Here is a 15,882-nt window from a genome sequence, read left to right as displayed (position 1 = left end):
TAGGGTGAAATCCATTTATTATGCCGATGATTTTCATGTGAATGTCTCATATGAGTTTGATGATCAGTTGTGTATACTTAATCTGAACGATTTCTGACTGTAGATATATATAAATCTCACAAACATCTATAAATAGAAATCGATATGACGCTGGCAACGAACGATTCATTTATAAAATGGATTATTTTGTTCCATATAGCGTGGCATCCAATATCAGTTTTGTTATGTACACACACAAAAAACAAAAGGTTTCATGGATTCACCTTATTATGAACCCACCACAAAATTATCTTTACACACTAATGACATTATCAACAAAAACAAAAGCAATTTAGATTACTTAAAAAAGAAAGAAAAACAAAAAAGAGAAAAAGCAATGAGATTAGATATTGTCGTCTTATTTAATAGTTTATTTTATATCTCATATTTGATGGAGCCCAGCAAGGATATCCGACAAAATCCAAACTCAAGCAGCCCGTTTTGAACACGTGTCAAAAAGTATTGAGCCTTCCTCCAAGTGTGCCACTATAAACAGTGACAGCCGAAGCCGAAGCCGAAGCCAAAGAGTTAGAAAGAAAATTCATTCCATTTTTTTATATTATTCGCAACAAAGCATATTATATATATATATTCTTCTCCATTTTAATATTTAATTTAGCCGAAATCAGTAATAATAATTATGCCTTTTGCTTTTCAACGCTAGGCGTGATGTCCAAGGAATCAAAGCACTCCTTCATTTATGATTTCTTCCCACCCCAAAGTCTCCGAGCCTCTAAATTCTCATTGACAATATCAAATAAATTAATATTCTTTTTTAATTACAATTAAACACCAATAATTTTATAAATAGAGAAAAAAAGAGTACAAAATCGCCGAATATAATTAGATAAAATCGGCTTTACTCATATAATAATAACACTCCGTAGTTTGACTAGCCAAAACTAATTGGGCATTTTGGTAATTCCACGTTATACACTCAGCTTCCGCTCCCAGTACTCACCCCCCGCAGTTCTGACGAAATTACAAAATACTCCTTCGCACCCCTGTGTTTCAGTGGAATCCGACACGTGTGAGCGTGCCTGGTGAATTTAACATATGACGTCAACCCAGAAATCGTTGACGTCAAACTCGCCGAACTCGTCGTGAGCAAAGTTGTTATTATTCGACAACATAATATCGGGCAGGCTTAATGGCAGGTCGATATCGAACCCAAAGGCGTCCACCTCGCCGTAACGGAAACCGTCGAACGGCGTTAACTCGTCGTACCGGAGAACGGAAGTGGGCGACGTGGCCGCCTCGTTGGGCGTAGATGATCCGCACCCGTAGCTCTCCTCCGCCGCCGGGACCACTACGTCAGTAACGACCGTGGCTTCCGTCATAGCGGCGTTAGGAAAGTTGGTGACGGCGTCAGGACCTTTGAGCAACACTGCGGCTCTGTCGTAAACAGTGGCAGCTTCCTCCGCCGTGTCGAAGGTTCCGAGCCAGACCCGTTTTCTCCGCGTCGGGTCACGGATCTCGGCTGCCCATCGGCCCCATGGTCGCCGGCGGACTCCTCGGAACTTGTTCCGCCGAGTCTGGTCGGATCCCGGCGACCTCGACCCGAGTTTCTTGGTGGGTCGTTGGCCTTTTCTGAGCCGTTTGGAATGACCCGAAGAAAATGAAGAAGAAGAAGAAGAAGGGGAGGAGGAGGAGGAAGGTGAAGAGAGCTCGAGGCTGATCTGTCTGACATGTCGTTTGACTCTGCGTACGCCGCTGTCTTCTTCGTCGCTGGAGGAGTCGGTGGCGTCGGCGTCTGTGAGTATGATCCGGACGAGCTTTGGTGGGAGATGGGTCGGGTTCACAGGCGAGTTTTGGTTTTCGTGGGTGATGAGCTTGGTCATGGTGGTTACTTGCTCCGAAAATTTGACCATGGGGTTTACGGACGAGATGGTTTGGAAGCTCGTCATGGGTTTTGAGGGAGAGGAAATGAAATTGGAGATGTAGGTTTGTTCTTGAGAGACATCAAGAATCGAAAGGCAAAAGAAGCATATACAGAACAAACTGTACCAGTGAGTTGTACTGAGTGAGGTTTTAGGTAGAATCTGAACTTTTATAGAAGGGTGATTTCAGAGTGGATCGAAGAGGAAAGAAAGAAGGTGATAGAAAAGAAGAAGCAGAGACCTGCGAAGAGTACGGGAGGAGGAGCGCCTAGAAAGGTAGCTAGAAGGGGCTTTTGGCAGATAAGAAATCGTACTAAAACCCCTTTGCAGGTTTGGGAAGAGAGAGAGAGAGAGAAGTGGAGAACAGGAGGAAAACGGAGAGGAATGGGAAGGGTCAAGGGTATATATAGTGCATGGAGTCGTGGATACATAAAGAGTGGGAGTGGACTAAGTATTTGAGTAACCTCACTGTCTTAGCTTTAATTTCTCAACTTTACCGCTGTTTTTTTACACTTATCTTTTCCGAAATCATCTCTGCTTTGTTTCCTTTGCTTGAGCGATAATGATGGTACTAAGATGTAATGTTAAACGTGTGGCACATAGGTTTGCTAAACTAGTCTTTGTTATTCAATGATTCTTCTGTTCAGTTTGTGGTGTCTTTAATTTTATACCCAACATCCGATTAGATGTGTTATTTAGTCGAGTACATCTATAAGGTATATAAATCGTAGAGAAATGTATTTCTTCTTATCTTTCTCGTCACATAGTATGTAACGAGTATAAATTGTTACGTAACGAGAGGGAGAGAGAAAAAAAACATATATTAATTATATTTTTGACGAAACGACAAATGAGAGTGCGAATTAATATTATTTATTCGAAATGGGTAATATATATTATTTTCTCGTGAGTGAGTGTGTGCGCGGGTCATGGGTCATGAGTCATGTCGGGTAGTATAAAGCGGGAAACCTGCCTCCAGCTGCCTCTATTGACGTGTCAGTTGCCCTCTTCTTCTCTCTTCCCCAACCCCCTAATTCTCGTTGCGTTTATTCCACCAAAAAAACAAAAAAAACAACCCCCCTTGACGCTCACGAATTGCCCCGAGTCGTCCCTCCCCCTTCATTTTTCTTCCCCATCTTTTGAATCTAAAACAGTAGAGTCTTTCTTTCTTTTAATCCATCTTTGAAATTTAAGCACACTAGAGTTCAGCCAACATGGTCCTGTCTGTATTGTCGGTAGAGACCCATAAACCTTGCATACAATACGACACTTTTTTCACAAAAGATTAAAATGCTACTGAAAAAACAGATCGTATAAAATAATTTTGTTCATTGGTCTCGACTCAGATGATTAAGCTTATCATGGTACAATGAGCTCTAGTTAACGAGAAGAATTTACAATGGATATATCACTGAGACGGTATATTAATATGTATGATTGACTTGAGATGATTAAATCAATTTTAATTTACATGTTGGTAAAACCGACCACGCAGTTATATGTAGGCTCTTTTTCTCTGTCTTTTTACGGTCTCTACTGTGTGTATGTTGTGTCCGCAAAAGCATGCTGGGAGGAACACCTTTTTTCTCTTTCGGATGCTTTCTTTCCACCTAGGAATTGGGAAGATGTTTTACTTTTTACTGTCGAAGTTCCTCTCCTAATTGGTGTATGCCAGGGCATGTCATGATCAGCCATTGAAATATCGGCTGGACCCAATTTTTTTTTTCTTCTTGACTCCTTCAAACCTAAGTTGGTCCATTCATTACATTACCTTTAAAATAAATAAAAAAAATCACTGCCTAGAATAAATTGTGATAGTCTATTTTGCTAAGGTGCAGCCATGGGATTATTTAAAGCAAGGGATTGGGTTCAGTCAAAATAAAATACATAGAGAAAGGAAATCTGTCAACTGGGAGTTGGAGAATGAGAAAGGCCATTACACAGCAATTTGATTTAAATAAAATAAGCCACTCAAATAACGTTGAAAAATTTGCTAGAGTTGGTTAATGCTTGGGCAAGAAGCAAAGGCAACAGACCCCAATCCATCGATCAACCACGTGGAGCAAGAGCGATCAATCATGTACAACTAGAGTTGGAATAAAAAGGATTTAGGGCGGTTGCAGTGACCACCTTCGTTGCTTGTCAACCAAGCGATAAGTTAATCAAACTTTTATTATTTTTCCTCAAATGTTATTATATTACACACTTAATAAGGATTACTACGATGATCTAAAAAGAAAGTTAATACGATTTTTCGCCCAAGGTCATATGTTCGATTCCTTATCATCTCCCTTATTCTCTCCTCGACTTATTCTTTAAATCAAGTATAACCTACCTAACTGCTCCTTCCCGTTATATTAGAATATGCATAATACAGCAAAACCCATTAAGAACCAGAGATTTCAATACTGCCAAACTTTGGCAATTAACAGAGCGACAATTCAAACCACAAGGCCACGCCTCAAAATTCAAAACAGAGCACATCACTCGTTGCCAAACATTGCATTGTTCGGCATGAGCCATCCATTGGTGTGACGTGTATGGGATTATAGCTACTAATGATCGAGACCTATGTTGAAGAGATTTTCGACCAAGCAAAAAGATAAACAAAAAACAATATTTAAAGAGATTTTTTCATATAAAAGATATGTACTACGTCCCTTTCATAATAAAATGGCTATAAAAGGAAGCATTGCATATACTGTTGTATGCAACAAAATTTGCCATAAATAGACTAGAACAAAGACTCAAAAGCAAAGTCCAACCACCTACACGGCTAGTTGATGATTCATATAAGGAGGACAAAACCAGTGAAAAAGAAAGCCAATAACAATCCTATATGAAGAAACAAGGACAAAACCAGTGAAAAAGAAGGCCAATTTGTTGTATGTTACCACACAATTCATCAATCTGAAACAAAATACATCTTTCAAACCTTCATACGATACGTAATATTATGCATTTTGCTTTTAGGATGTGTTTTCCCTCGGTGATCTTCCGAGGGGAAAGCATTTGCCAACCGATATAAGCAATCTCTGCAATCCTGCCCTCAAAGCATTATTTCTTTAATCATTTTAAGGGTAGTAGATCAACAAACAAACCATTAGCTTAATAACAACATAGCAACAATACATTACAGTTGTTTTTTACTTCCCATCTCCAATGCCCCCAAATGAATATTCACACAATGAGAATTAGTTCCTTCATCAATTTTAAGTTTCACAAATGACAAAGAAATTTTCAATTTTTCCAATGTTTACTTAAGAGGAGAGGGAATTCATGCATTTGCATCCTTTTACAAATGCTGGGAATCTCCAATTTTACCCCATGGCATACTTCTGTGTCCAACTGCGGGCAGTGGCTTCATACTTTGCCCTATCAGTCTTGTACATGTGTGCGATTTCAGGGACAAGTGGATCATCGGGGTTGGGGTCCGTCAACAGAGAGCATATGGATAACAGCACCTGAACACAAATTTATTGAATGACCATTATAACCTATATACCAAAACAAATAGGCTGCTCTTCTAACTGCTATCTTGTAATGGAGCTGGCTTCTGTCCTTTCATCAGATTAAAATGATGTAATATTAACTCCATCTAATCCTACTTTGGGCATACCATGTTACGTTGCTATGTGTAACGCTCACACCCATCTTGTTAGAGTTGCATGTGCCGCACCACCGATGGCAAGTCAGAAGATGCAACAAGATGGGGAGTGAAAAGTAGGACTATTAGGATGAGTCAAAGGTCATATCATTTTAATCTGATAAGAGGACTGAAGCAAGACCTCTTGTCATCACAAACGAAAAAACTAAAATAGCTATACAAACCTTGGAAATGGTAAGTGCCGGACTCCATTGTTCTTTAAGAATATCAAGACATATACTTCCGTTACTATTAATGTTTGGGTGGAATACCTTGGTCCTAAATGCAACCTGAAATGTAACTCTGGTTAGCCTCTACATTATAAACTGTGCAAAAATAAATCACCTCAAAACATGAAAACGACCAAAACAAAGCAAAACATTGAATTGCCCGCTTAGCGAGTTGATCTTACAAGAATCGGCTTTTTATCGTGCAACTCTAAAATCATTCTAAGACAACACCTACAAATATCACGAACTAAGGGAACGCATAATTCTCATAACCTTATAAAGTTTGATTTAAAGATAGAGCACCAATGAAACACGACATCACTTTTGTTAAATTTACATGAATATCAATTTTGAATAAAAGAAAACGTTAATATAGATGTTCAACACAGATAAGTAATCATCAAGACTGATACACGACCAAATACTCTATGGGCATTCTTGTTCACACACCCATGCCAACCCACCACAAAATCAGATTGATTTTGGAGGGGAGGAGGAAGGGGGAGCATCTTACTTCTCACTAAGTTCTCACATATATTACAATTTCAGAGAGATAATATACACAGGTTGCCATTGACAGAATTATCATTTAATCTGCAGAGAGCAAATTGATACAATAACCTACGCACATCAACTAAATAACAGAAAACTTTATCCCTTTTATTAAACACTGATGCAGTGTCCATTTTAGCCATTCTATGTCACACACAGCTCATACTTCATTTATCGTATAGTATGGAGGAATGAGACAATTACAAATTCTATAGAAACAAAAGGGTAAGGTTTTGCTTCTTTTGTACCTTTGGAGGCTTGAATGGATAATCTGGAGGGAAATGAATTGAAACTAGAAAAACACCACCTGCATATGGGCTATCAGCAGGCCCCATAATTGTTGCTTGCCAATGGAACATGTCCTCGGCCACGGGACCTATAACCCATTAAAAGGTACACCCAAAGAAAAGCTTCTATATCAACCTCAAGATAAATAGTGATCAAAATATACATATCTGAGAAAGCTAAGATGCATTAGCAAGCACACGAGACAACTGGAAACTCATTAAAGTGCAAATATGCTACCATCTTCAATCAGTTAAAACATTAGGGGATGGGGGTTTGAATTGGAGCCTGAGACAACCTCCTCCTCAGATTAGAGGTGTTGCTCTCAATTGGGCCATCCACAAATATGCCATTCAACAACTCACAATATTTGAACATTATTTTCAGTTTTTTCCTCTTTAATGGATCAAAAGGGCCGTGCTTATACTAAACATCGTGAGCTGAAAAGGGTTGATAGCCTTAAAATTAACCAGTTAATTAGCTGCAATTAATACTTTCTACAATCTTAATACAAATTTAAAATAAACATTTACAGTCTTAGACAGAAACCATGCAAGGGATTGTGGAAAAGGGAAAGGAGCAAATACCAGCACTGCATGAGGTAGGAGGGTCTTTCTGCAAATCCTTAAGCTCCTTCAAGATGCGTTTTGACGCCATGGCAACACACAACCGCACAAACACAACCTGAAGACCCAGAAAACAATCGAATCAACCCCAGATCGTGAGCCTAAACAAGACAAAAACGACACCCAAATTTCCCAAAACCAAACCCTATTCGTAAAACAGACGCCGATCCGAGATCAGCAGAGAAACCCCAGATCATGTAAATAATGACAAAAAAACAACAATAATTACAGAGAATGGGATGAGAAAGGCAAATACCAGGAGATTGTGAACTTGTATTTGACAGAATCAGAGACTTCGTGAGGGGCTGAGAAGGGTAAAATTCCGAAATATATTTTGTATTTTTATATATAAAAAGATAAGAAATAAGAAAAAGGAAAAAGCTTTGTTTCTAGAATTTTCTATCTTTATATTCCAACTTGGCGTAGGATCCACGTCCTTATTACAACATCCCTACTCCATACGCCCCCACCCTTTTTTTGTCCTTGCTACGGAGTCCCTGAGTGAGAGACATTAATTTTATCCGTGACCACATTCTCCGTTAAATTTTGCAATCGGGTCCCTGGGTGTGTGGGCCCCGCCCGTATTCAATTGTGTTATTGGGCGTGTACCGTAGGGTGTAGATTGGACCCATCCAAGGGCCATCATCAATACCACCAATAGATGTGTGGGCCACTATCAATACCCCACAGCCTAACTCTGGCTTATCCACTCAATCATGGCAAAAAAAAACTTATTTATAACGGAATAACATTGTTTTGCTATCCTTAGTCAATAACACAATAACATGTGGAAAAATTATTTTACTCTCTCAAACCAGGACTTTGCATTAAAGTAAATTAAATTATTCCAAATTTTAAAAAATAAATCATATGCTAAACTAAGAGCCAATTGATAAATAATTTAGTTTGTTTTAATGGACTTATTGTACGGTTCTATTGATAATAGCGTAAATTGTTTGTTTTAATGTGGAAACAATTTTTTTTTCTTAAGGCGATGATACGCTATGTTATGAAACTATAAAACTAAATAATTTATCAAGTTGGTTGAGTGTCATACTTAATTGTACAAACCTGTGAACATTTTTTTGAATGTGCATTGTATTGTAATTTAGTTAGTTTGCATGTCCTTTCGATGTTAGTATGGTGACATCTCATAACTCTAGGTTGGAAATCATGAAATTTAGAAAGGAAAAGAAAAGAAAAACTAGGCAACGAAATTATTACAGAAAGTGCTGCATATTGTTGTGTGCTTTGAATCTCGATTGAAGACATGTAAAGATTGCAATGATGAGTATTTTGATTATGAAGAGTATTCAAAATCGTGAGATGTTTATTGATTCTCCACAAGTTTCTCCACATTAAAGAAAGATGGAGCAGTTGGGAAGGCATGCAAAAAAATAAGGAAAAACTTTGTAACATTCCACATGATAAATAACAAACAATCAAACCTTTTATCCAATCGACATGATTATGATGATGGCTCAAACCAATTCCCTCATCTAACACTATTGGCAGCTATTGTCCTGCAGCCCATTGAATCTGTCTCAGACAACGTACGCTATATAACCCTGACTTTATTTTTTCTCAACTCTCTCTCATATAGAATACATGCAGCACGTACGTACATAGATTTCAAGATCATGTGAGATAGTTGAGAAAAAAAAGTTGGGTCCTAAAGCATATTCTACGTGGATGGAGAGAGATATCATTGAGGATTTTACTTTATGGCAATAATCCTATAGTCACATTTGGCCTTGTTTCCAAAATCAACTTCCTTTTGCTTGGCATCGCAGTTTGATATGATGGGAATGCTCTTAAACCAAACTCCTCCAATAGGGAAGCTAACACTGCCGGTTATTGCCAAATTCAGAGTTACTTCTCTATTTTTGATGTCGGTTTTGAGCTGATCGCCGTCTTCTTTATCAACCCCAGAAAGTTTAACCTTGATGGTTCCGTTCAGAGATTTTGTGTTTTTTTGGCCCTGTCTAAACTCAGGAAACTCAGTCTTACCTAGCTGGACGTGCGCAGATGAAGCAGTGATCTTGAAGGCACCATATCTGAGCTCAGTTTTCTCATTCTTGTTAAAAAACTCCACAAGAAAATCAACTTTTCCCTTCACGCCCAAATCTTTGTTGCCTTGAGTGAAGTCGATGGCGGTGGCGTTGAACCTTCGGATGTGGATTTGAGGCAGATAGGAATGGAAGATGGCCGCGAATATGAAACCAACAATGAGAGCAAGCAGTATGAAGGCAAAGAAGAACAAGCAACCCCATGCGCAGCAGGCGTGGCAGCCTGGATGAAAGCGTTTAGGGCGCTCATCATCAATGTCAGGAACAAAATGGATGGCTTGATCATGGGCCTTGCTGGGAACTGATGATGCAGAGGTTTCAGAGAAGGCGACATGTCGTGCATTGCTGGCCTTCGATTGGTTGTGGCCAGGAGGTGGAGGCAAGGATGAACCTAAGCCGTCTGACATTGTTGGAGCTCTCTAGCTAGCACACCTCCTAGCCTGATCACGGAGGGACAGCGACGATAATGGTGACGAGAGTTTTGAAATATCTCATGTGTTGAGATGGACCAGAGTTTTTCTTAGTTGGGAAACTCTAGGAGGACCACAATCTATATACGGTAAATTGAAGTTGGCATATCGGAAACTGGGATGGCTAGGCTTGAAATGCCACCCCAAATAGGTTTATATAGTCTCCTACTTTCAAGGGTCTAGAGAGGTGGACGTCCGTCAGAATTTCTTCTACCAAAAGACCACAGTTTCTGACCATATTAGCTGTCACAGAATTATGACAAGCACACATTTAACTTTCATAATCAACTTGTTATAGTCTTAACCTATAGTGATTAAAGTGTGATTATAGGATTAGGATATATAACACAAAATTTAGAGAAAGCTCTTGAATTAATGAAGATCATCAATTAATTCCTTAGGTTAAAATACATATTGCAACAAATCAAGAAACTAAAAAAAAACCCACCTGACTACTACCTAGGAAAAATGGCACAATTGGATTGATTCCCACTCTACAAAGCCGAGCATGTAATTGAATAATGCTTGGGAAAACCTGAGGAGGCATGTACATAAAGGAAAAGTTCTATTATGCTTCCCTAATCAGAAGAGGAACAAATATATGAATTTCTCAGAACCTGATGAGTGGAAAAAGCAACAAGTTTTGGTGGTGGTCAAGGAGTCTGCACATTTGAGTCCTTTGATTTATTCTCTTCGGAAGATGGCCGGTTCTCTGAGTCGGATTGCCGGATTTCTTCAATCATTCTAACAACTTCTTCCATGTTAGGTCGCATGTCTGGCACCTTTGCCACGCATGCCATTGCAATTTGCAACATTTGCACCATTTCTTCTTCAATGTTTTGGTACCTCATCAGCTCAACATCAAAAACCTCAGCAGTCCATTCCTCCCTGACAACAGACTGGACCCACCGAGGGAGATCAACCATATCATCACGCCCTGGTGACTGGAGAGGAGCTTTTCCAGTCAGCATCTCAAGGAGGACTACGCCAAAGCTATACACATCTGATTTATGAGAGTGCTTGCGGGTTTCAATCACCTCCGGAGCTCGATAGCCCGCACTCCGAGTAGTGGCAGGAACATTCATGAGAGGGGTCAGGCCAACATCAGAGATGCACCCATCAAGATCTTGGCTGAGGAGGACATTTGTGGACTTGATATTTCCGTGAGTGAATTTCGGACCACCCATAGAATGGATGTGAGCGATTCCTCTTGCAGTTCCAAGGGCAATCTTTATCCTGGAGTCCCAGTCTAATGCAGTTCTTCCGCCTCCCCTGTTTCCTGCCATCAGATTCAATAAAAAGTGAGTGTGGTGCACAACACAACGCTTCAATAGCCAGCTGAATTTTCTATAAAGGCAACTCTAAATAGGTTGTCCTACAAGAAGAATGAAAAATCCTCACCCAAAAAAAGTTGAATATCAATAAGTAGCAAACTTCTTTCCCTAGCTCAGTTAACTGAAAAGGGTTTTGAATTTTGGAGTTTCCGCATGTTTCAATCTCAAGAAAGGGATAGATACTTTGTATTTATATTGGTAACAGGAGAGAACCAGAAGAACAGTAACTGGTCTTTTAATATGCATCTCCATACCAAAATGGGGGTTGAAATTATAAAAAAACCCAAGCACTATTTAAACATATAAACACACCCAAAACCTATCATTACACACACTCAAAACCCATTTATAAACACACCCAAAAAGTTGACTTTGGGGTTGATTTTGGGTATGTTTCTAAAATAGTGCTTGGGTTTTTTTATAAATACAAGGATTGGGTTTATTTATAAATTTGTATTTTTTTTACCACCCAGCAGAAAAAATACAATCAGGAAAAGTAATATGCATTCTTTGTAAATGGCATTAAAGAATAGGTAGCTTTCAGTATCAGTAACACTCTGACTGAAGAGTGGCGTATGGCATTGCCCCCTCCAATATGGGATAAGACTTAGAAAACCATTAGGCATATGAGGTCAAAACAAGGCTTTACATAGCCGTTCATATAAAATGAAAATCATGTCAAGGACTTTCTGTAAAGGATAGAAGAAGCTAACAAGAAGCTGTAAAGAGAAAAAGGGGGGCAGGGGGAGGGAGCCACCTTAACTGCAACAAAATAGTTCATGAATAAAAACATACAAGTTGTAAAGCATGTAATTATAACTAAAATCCCAATGCAACATCATTATCAAACATGATACTCGACTAGGTGCACGAGCTAATACACTTCCAAGTGTGAAACAACTCTTTCTTTAAACGTTATGTTTTTTACCAGTATTCTACAGAAACTATGGAACTCGTCATGGTAATTACCTGCATTCTCTCTTAGATATGCACATAAAGTTCTCACTTACAGATATTAAGGCACAGTGTGTTTATTCTCATGAGTGTCTACATACCCAGAAGAATGACCACATTCTGCGTAAACTCCTTGACTATCTACTGCCCCCACCCTCAATATCCCCTTGTTTCCATCAATTAATTTTTAAAAGTTTAACATGACTTCAGACTGACATTTAGGAAGTTGACTTCAATTTACTGCTCAACCCGGGACCCCCACCCCATGAAAGAGATCAAATAGAAGGAAACAACTAAATAAAGAGCAGTGGCAGTGGCATGCATACCATGCAAAAGAGCAGATAAGCTCCCATTTGAGATGTAGTCATAAACTAGAAGCTTCTCATCCTTTGAGTAATAATAAGCACGGAGTGGAACAACATTTGTGTGCTGTCCAACTCTTCCCACAACCTCCATTTGCTGTTCAAAATCCTTCTTCCCAACGACCACTTCCTTCAACCTTTTGACTACCACTGTTGTTGCCTCCTCCAAGACGGCCTTGTATGCTGTGCCATAACTCCCCTTTCCCAACACTTCAGCAGAAGCCCTCAACAAATCATCAAGATCAAAATTGTAAGAACAACCTTCAAAGAAAACGAGTTTGTTCTTCTCAGGTTCTTGCACCCCACTTCCAAAATCCTCCTTAGGCTTCTCACTCCTTCCACCACTAGAAGCCTTTCCTTTCAATACACTAGTTCCTCCACTATCTTTTTTCTTTAAACACCAGAGAACTATGATAAGGCCTAACAGCAACAGCAGAACAGACCCTCCAGCGGCAATCGCAATGATAACTCCCAACTTCAGCTTCTTTTTGGAGCTTCGTTTCTGAGGAACTACTGGTGGTGGTGGATTGTGAGTAGGAGGTGGCGGAGGAAGGACAAGGGAGCAAGCTTTAAGAGGTGCTCCACATAAAAGTGAGTTTCCCACAAAGGATGAATTGGAAAATCTTTGAAGGGAAGACGGGATAGAGCCATTAAGATGGTTGTAGCTTAAATTTAGACGCTTGAGCCCGGGTTGGTTGAGATCAGGTATGGGTCCAGAAAGGTTGTTGTTCTGGAGGTTCAATCCTGTGAGTTGTGTCAAATTATGTAATATTCGTGGAATGTTGCCAGTGAAGGAATTAAATGATAGATCCAAAACATTGAGCTGAAGAGAAAAAGAGGCCGGAATATCACCAGAGAAGTTGTTATGTTGGAGGTATAGATTCTGGAGTACAGGAAGGGAGGTAATATCGGAAGGAAGGTTACCACGGAGGAGATTGGATCGAAGGCTAAGAATCCGAAGGGCATCTAGCCTACCAACGGTGTTTGATGGGACAGAGCCCACAAGTCCAACTCCAGGAAGTCGGAGGGCAGTCACCCGGGTGCCATTTCGATTGCAAGTGATGCCAACCCAGGATGTGCAGACTGGGGAAGCAGGGTTCCAAGTTAGGTTGCGACGATGGGGAACAGCAGCAGCAAAGTCAAGAAGGGCTTGCTTATCAGAATTCAGGTCAGAGAAAACAAGGGGAAGAAGAATGACAATGGAAAAAAGGAAAGGAATAACTGAAAAGGGACAGGACTTCATGGGGAGTTGTTTGGACTAAAGTCTTTGAAAGTGACTAGAGAAATCAAAATGTAATCCTTGGAGGGCTCACAATCTCCTGGTTCAGCACAGAAACCACAAATCAAGATCAGGTAGCCAATAATGCAAAGCATTCATATATTAAGAAGGAAAAGTGACAAACTTTTTGCATGCATAATAGCAGGGGAGAACAGTAAACGCCAAATGATAATGATAATAGTCAAATTATGAAATGTACTTCCATTCACTGTTGCCTTGATTCTAGATTGCAAATTTAGAGCAGAAAAACTAAAAAGAAACATGCTTCCTTTAACCTTTAATGAGAAAACAATGTAAAGTCAAAATTGGGTACATATCCGTTGGGAGTTACAACTATTATTTCCTTCAGTCCAGTAATGTATATGCACTATACACAAGTGAGAGAGAAAGGTTAAGCCCTTTTCATACACTGCTGTATAAACTAATTTATTATACAACAGGACTAAATGAGCAGAATCATGGATAACAGACTGATAGCTCAGAGTGGTTTAACAACAATATGGAGAAGTTAAAGAAATGAACTTTACCAATATTAAACCTAATCTAACCGTAACAAGAAACTGGGTTTACTCTAAAGCAAGCACATTGACCGAATTCAACAAATTAATTCTAGTAATAATGAATGAATAAAACTGAGAAAGCTTTAATGGGTTGAGTAGAAATCAAGTCTAAGAACTAGCATTAAGGCATTCATCCAAGGAGAGAAGAGAAAATTTCAAGTTCCAGACACTGTCAGAGTCCAAAACACTCGTTACAACGGCAACAATTACAAGACAGATCTGTAAGCAATTGAAAAAGGTGAAGATGGTAACCTGCAGTTTGCAGCAAAGAATGCAGTGAGACCTGGGCTGCCTGAGCTGAATAGCAGAGGGTAAAGCTCCTTCCTTGAAGTGAAAAGCTTCAGATCCAGGCATTAGAAATTTCTCTTGGGTTAGCACTTAGCAGAAATGTGGGTACAAGGAAGGACAACAAGTCTGAGACTTTTGAGAATTTGGTGGGAATTAAGCATGATTTTAACTGATAAATGAGTTAGGAGAAGCAGGCAGGAATAGTATTTCTAATTTCTTACCAGAAAAAAAGAGAAAGAGAAAGTTGGTTTTTGAAGATGAAAAAGAAAAGAAATTTTTTGGGTTTGAATTATAAAAGTGGAAAAGGAAAAGGAGAAGGTAAAGGGCAAAGAAGAAAAATGAATAAATTAGAGGAAAAAGGAAGATGAAGAGGACTGCACTGCCCTTTGTTGTATGAGCTGTGAGCCTCACTCTACTGAGAGAGAGAGAGAGAGAGAGAGAGAGTTATTTGCTGGTTTTCTTTTGGGTAGATATACACACACAATATTTTATGTATCTTTTTTTTTTTTTGGTCGGAAAATATAATATATACAAATTTAGTAGTAGTGTCTAGTGTTACGGTTAAGCTCGTTTGTTGTTATTTGTTGTTTACGTTTTGGCTGCTTTCCTCAGCAATTAAATTCTTCAGTTTCAGACTTCAGTCTTTGTTTTCTGCACAAATTACTATCATGCCAAAGACAACGAAATTGACAACAAAAAAACAAAAGAAAAAAGAAAATGCAGATTATTATTATGCATGCAATTCCATCACTCAATGAATTATGGGTTTGGTTATAAATAAATAAATAAATATTTTGGGTTTGACTAAAGATACTTATTAGTTTAATGCAGGATGGTCTTGTTGTGACAAAAGAATGAGAGGAATGAGTTGTACCTTACACATTAAAGTTTGAATCCTAAAGAATAAAAAAATAACTTGACTTTGTTTAATACTTATGATTTATGAGTGATTATCGGTTTCTGAAATTTGAAAGTTTTCTTTTTTTTTACCAAAACACATTTTCTTGGTTTTCATGTAGCAGAAGACTAAAAGATATATGCTCTTGTTGTGTGGCTGTCAACACAAGCTTGTTAAAGGAGAAGCTCACTGTAGTTGAGGACCCTTGACTGGGCTTCAATCATTTAGTTGTCCCTCAGGGTATCAGTATGGCTCATTGTGGCCGAAAAAGTAGTTGGTATTTCATTTCAACTTTCAATTTTCAAATTCCCTTATTGGTAGGCTAAACCTGCAGCTCTCCATTGCCAGTGGCAGCAAGCAGCAGCAGCTCCCTTCTTTTTGCTTCATCATGGCCCTGTGGGAACCGGTGC

At 39.1% G+C, this 15,882-nt stretch overlaps 4 protein-coding genes across 5 annotated transcripts; all 4 read right to left on the bottom strand.

The window, feature by feature from the left end:
* Positions 1-863: 863 nt before the first annotated feature.
* LOC103338595 (pathogenesis-related genes transcriptional activator PTI6-like) lies at positions 864-2,304 on the bottom strand. The gene has a single exon (XM_008241848.3). The coding sequence runs from the start codon at positions 1,944-1,946 to the stop codon at positions 1,089-1,091; it is 858 nt and encodes a 285-aa protein (XP_008240070.1). The 5' UTR covers positions 1,947-2,304; the 3' UTR covers positions 864-1,088.
* Positions 2,305-5,007: 2,703 nt separating this feature from the next.
* LOC103338499 (ubiquitin-conjugating enzyme E2-17 kDa) lies at positions 5,008-7,654 on the bottom strand. The gene is made up of 5 exons (XM_008241743.3): positions 7,515-7,654; positions 7,220-7,316; positions 6,596-6,723; positions 5,751-5,855; positions 5,008-5,383 (listed from the first exon to the last, which is right to left on the bottom strand). Exons 2-5 carry the CDS (start codon positions 7,287-7,289, stop codon positions 5,240-5,242), a joined length of 447 nt encoding a protein of 148 aa, XP_008239965.1. The 5' UTR covers positions 7,290-7,316; positions 7,515-7,654; the 3' UTR covers positions 5,008-5,239.
* A 1,002-nt stretch (positions 7,655-8,656) lies between these two features.
* LOC103343096 (uncharacterized) lies at positions 8,657-9,872 on the bottom strand. Its single transcript, XM_008246805.2, has one exon. It carries the CDS (start codon positions 9,732-9,734, stop codon positions 8,976-8,978), a length of 759 nt encoding a protein of 252 aa, XP_008245027.2. The 5' UTR covers positions 9,735-9,872; the 3' UTR covers positions 8,657-8,975.
* A 278-nt stretch (positions 9,873-10,150) lies between these two features.
* On the bottom strand, positions 10,151-15,071 carry LOC103338399 (Leucine-rich repeat protein kinase family protein). Of its 2 annotated transcripts, none has more exons than XM_008241634.3 (3): positions 14,539-15,071; positions 12,412-13,766; positions 10,151-11,076 (listed from the first exon to the last, which is right to left on the bottom strand). In XM_008241634.3, exons 2-3 carry the CDS (start codon positions 13,688-13,690, stop codon positions 10,451-10,453), a joined length of 1,905 nt encoding a protein of 634 aa, XP_008239856.1. In that variant the 5' UTR covers positions 13,691-13,766; positions 14,539-15,071; the 3' UTR covers positions 10,151-10,450. The 2 variants fall into 2 exon arrangements, with proteins under 2 accessions (XP_008239856.1, XP_088900278.1); XM_089044152.1 differs by having other exon boundaries at positions 12,412-13,763; positions 14,539-14,782.
* Between the last annotated feature and the right edge of the window lie 811 nt (positions 15,072-15,882).

Source organism: Prunus mume, linkage group LG1, assembly GCF_029339155.1.
Source record: "Prunus mume cultivar Tortuosa linkage group LG1, ASM2933915v1, whole genome shotgun sequence".
NCBI classification, from domain to species: Eukaryota; Viridiplantae; Streptophyta; class Magnoliopsida; order Rosales; family Rosaceae; genus Prunus; species Prunus mume.
Note: the sequence above shows the minus strand (reverse complement) of the source record. Positions and strands in the feature narration are given on the sequence as shown.

Excerpts from the sequence above, each read along its gene's own strand:
- LOC103338595 (XM_008241848.3), bottom strand. The coding sequence starts at position 1,946 with ATGACGAGCTTCCAAACCATCTCGTCCGTAAACCCCATGGTCAAATTT.
- LOC103343096 (XM_008246805.2), bottom strand. The coding sequence starts at position 9,734 with ATGTCAGACGGCTTAGGTTCATCCTTGCCTCCACCTCCTGGCCACAAC.
- LOC103338399 (XM_008241634.3), bottom strand. The coding sequence starts at position 13,690 with ATGAAGTCCTGTCCCTTTTCAGTTATTCCTTTCCTTTTTTCCATTGTC. Across the intron at positions 11,077-12,411 it reads CTTATCTGCTCTTTTGCATG|GAAACAGGGGAGGCGGAAGA; the intron begins GTATGCATGCCA and ends ATCTGATGGCAG.
- LOC103338499 (XM_008241743.3), bottom strand. The coding sequence starts at position 7,289 with ATGGCGTCAAAACGCATCTTGAAGGAGCTTAAGGATTTGCAGAAAGAC. Across the intron at positions 6,724-7,219 it reads TCCTACCTCATGCAGTGCTG|GTCCCGTGGCCGAGGACATG; the intron begins GTATTTGCTCCT and ends AATGGGTTATAG. Across the intron at positions 5,856-6,595 it reads ATCCATTCAAGCCTCCAAAG|GTTGCATTTAGGACCAAGGT; the intron begins GTACAAAAGAAG and ends GTTACATTTCAG.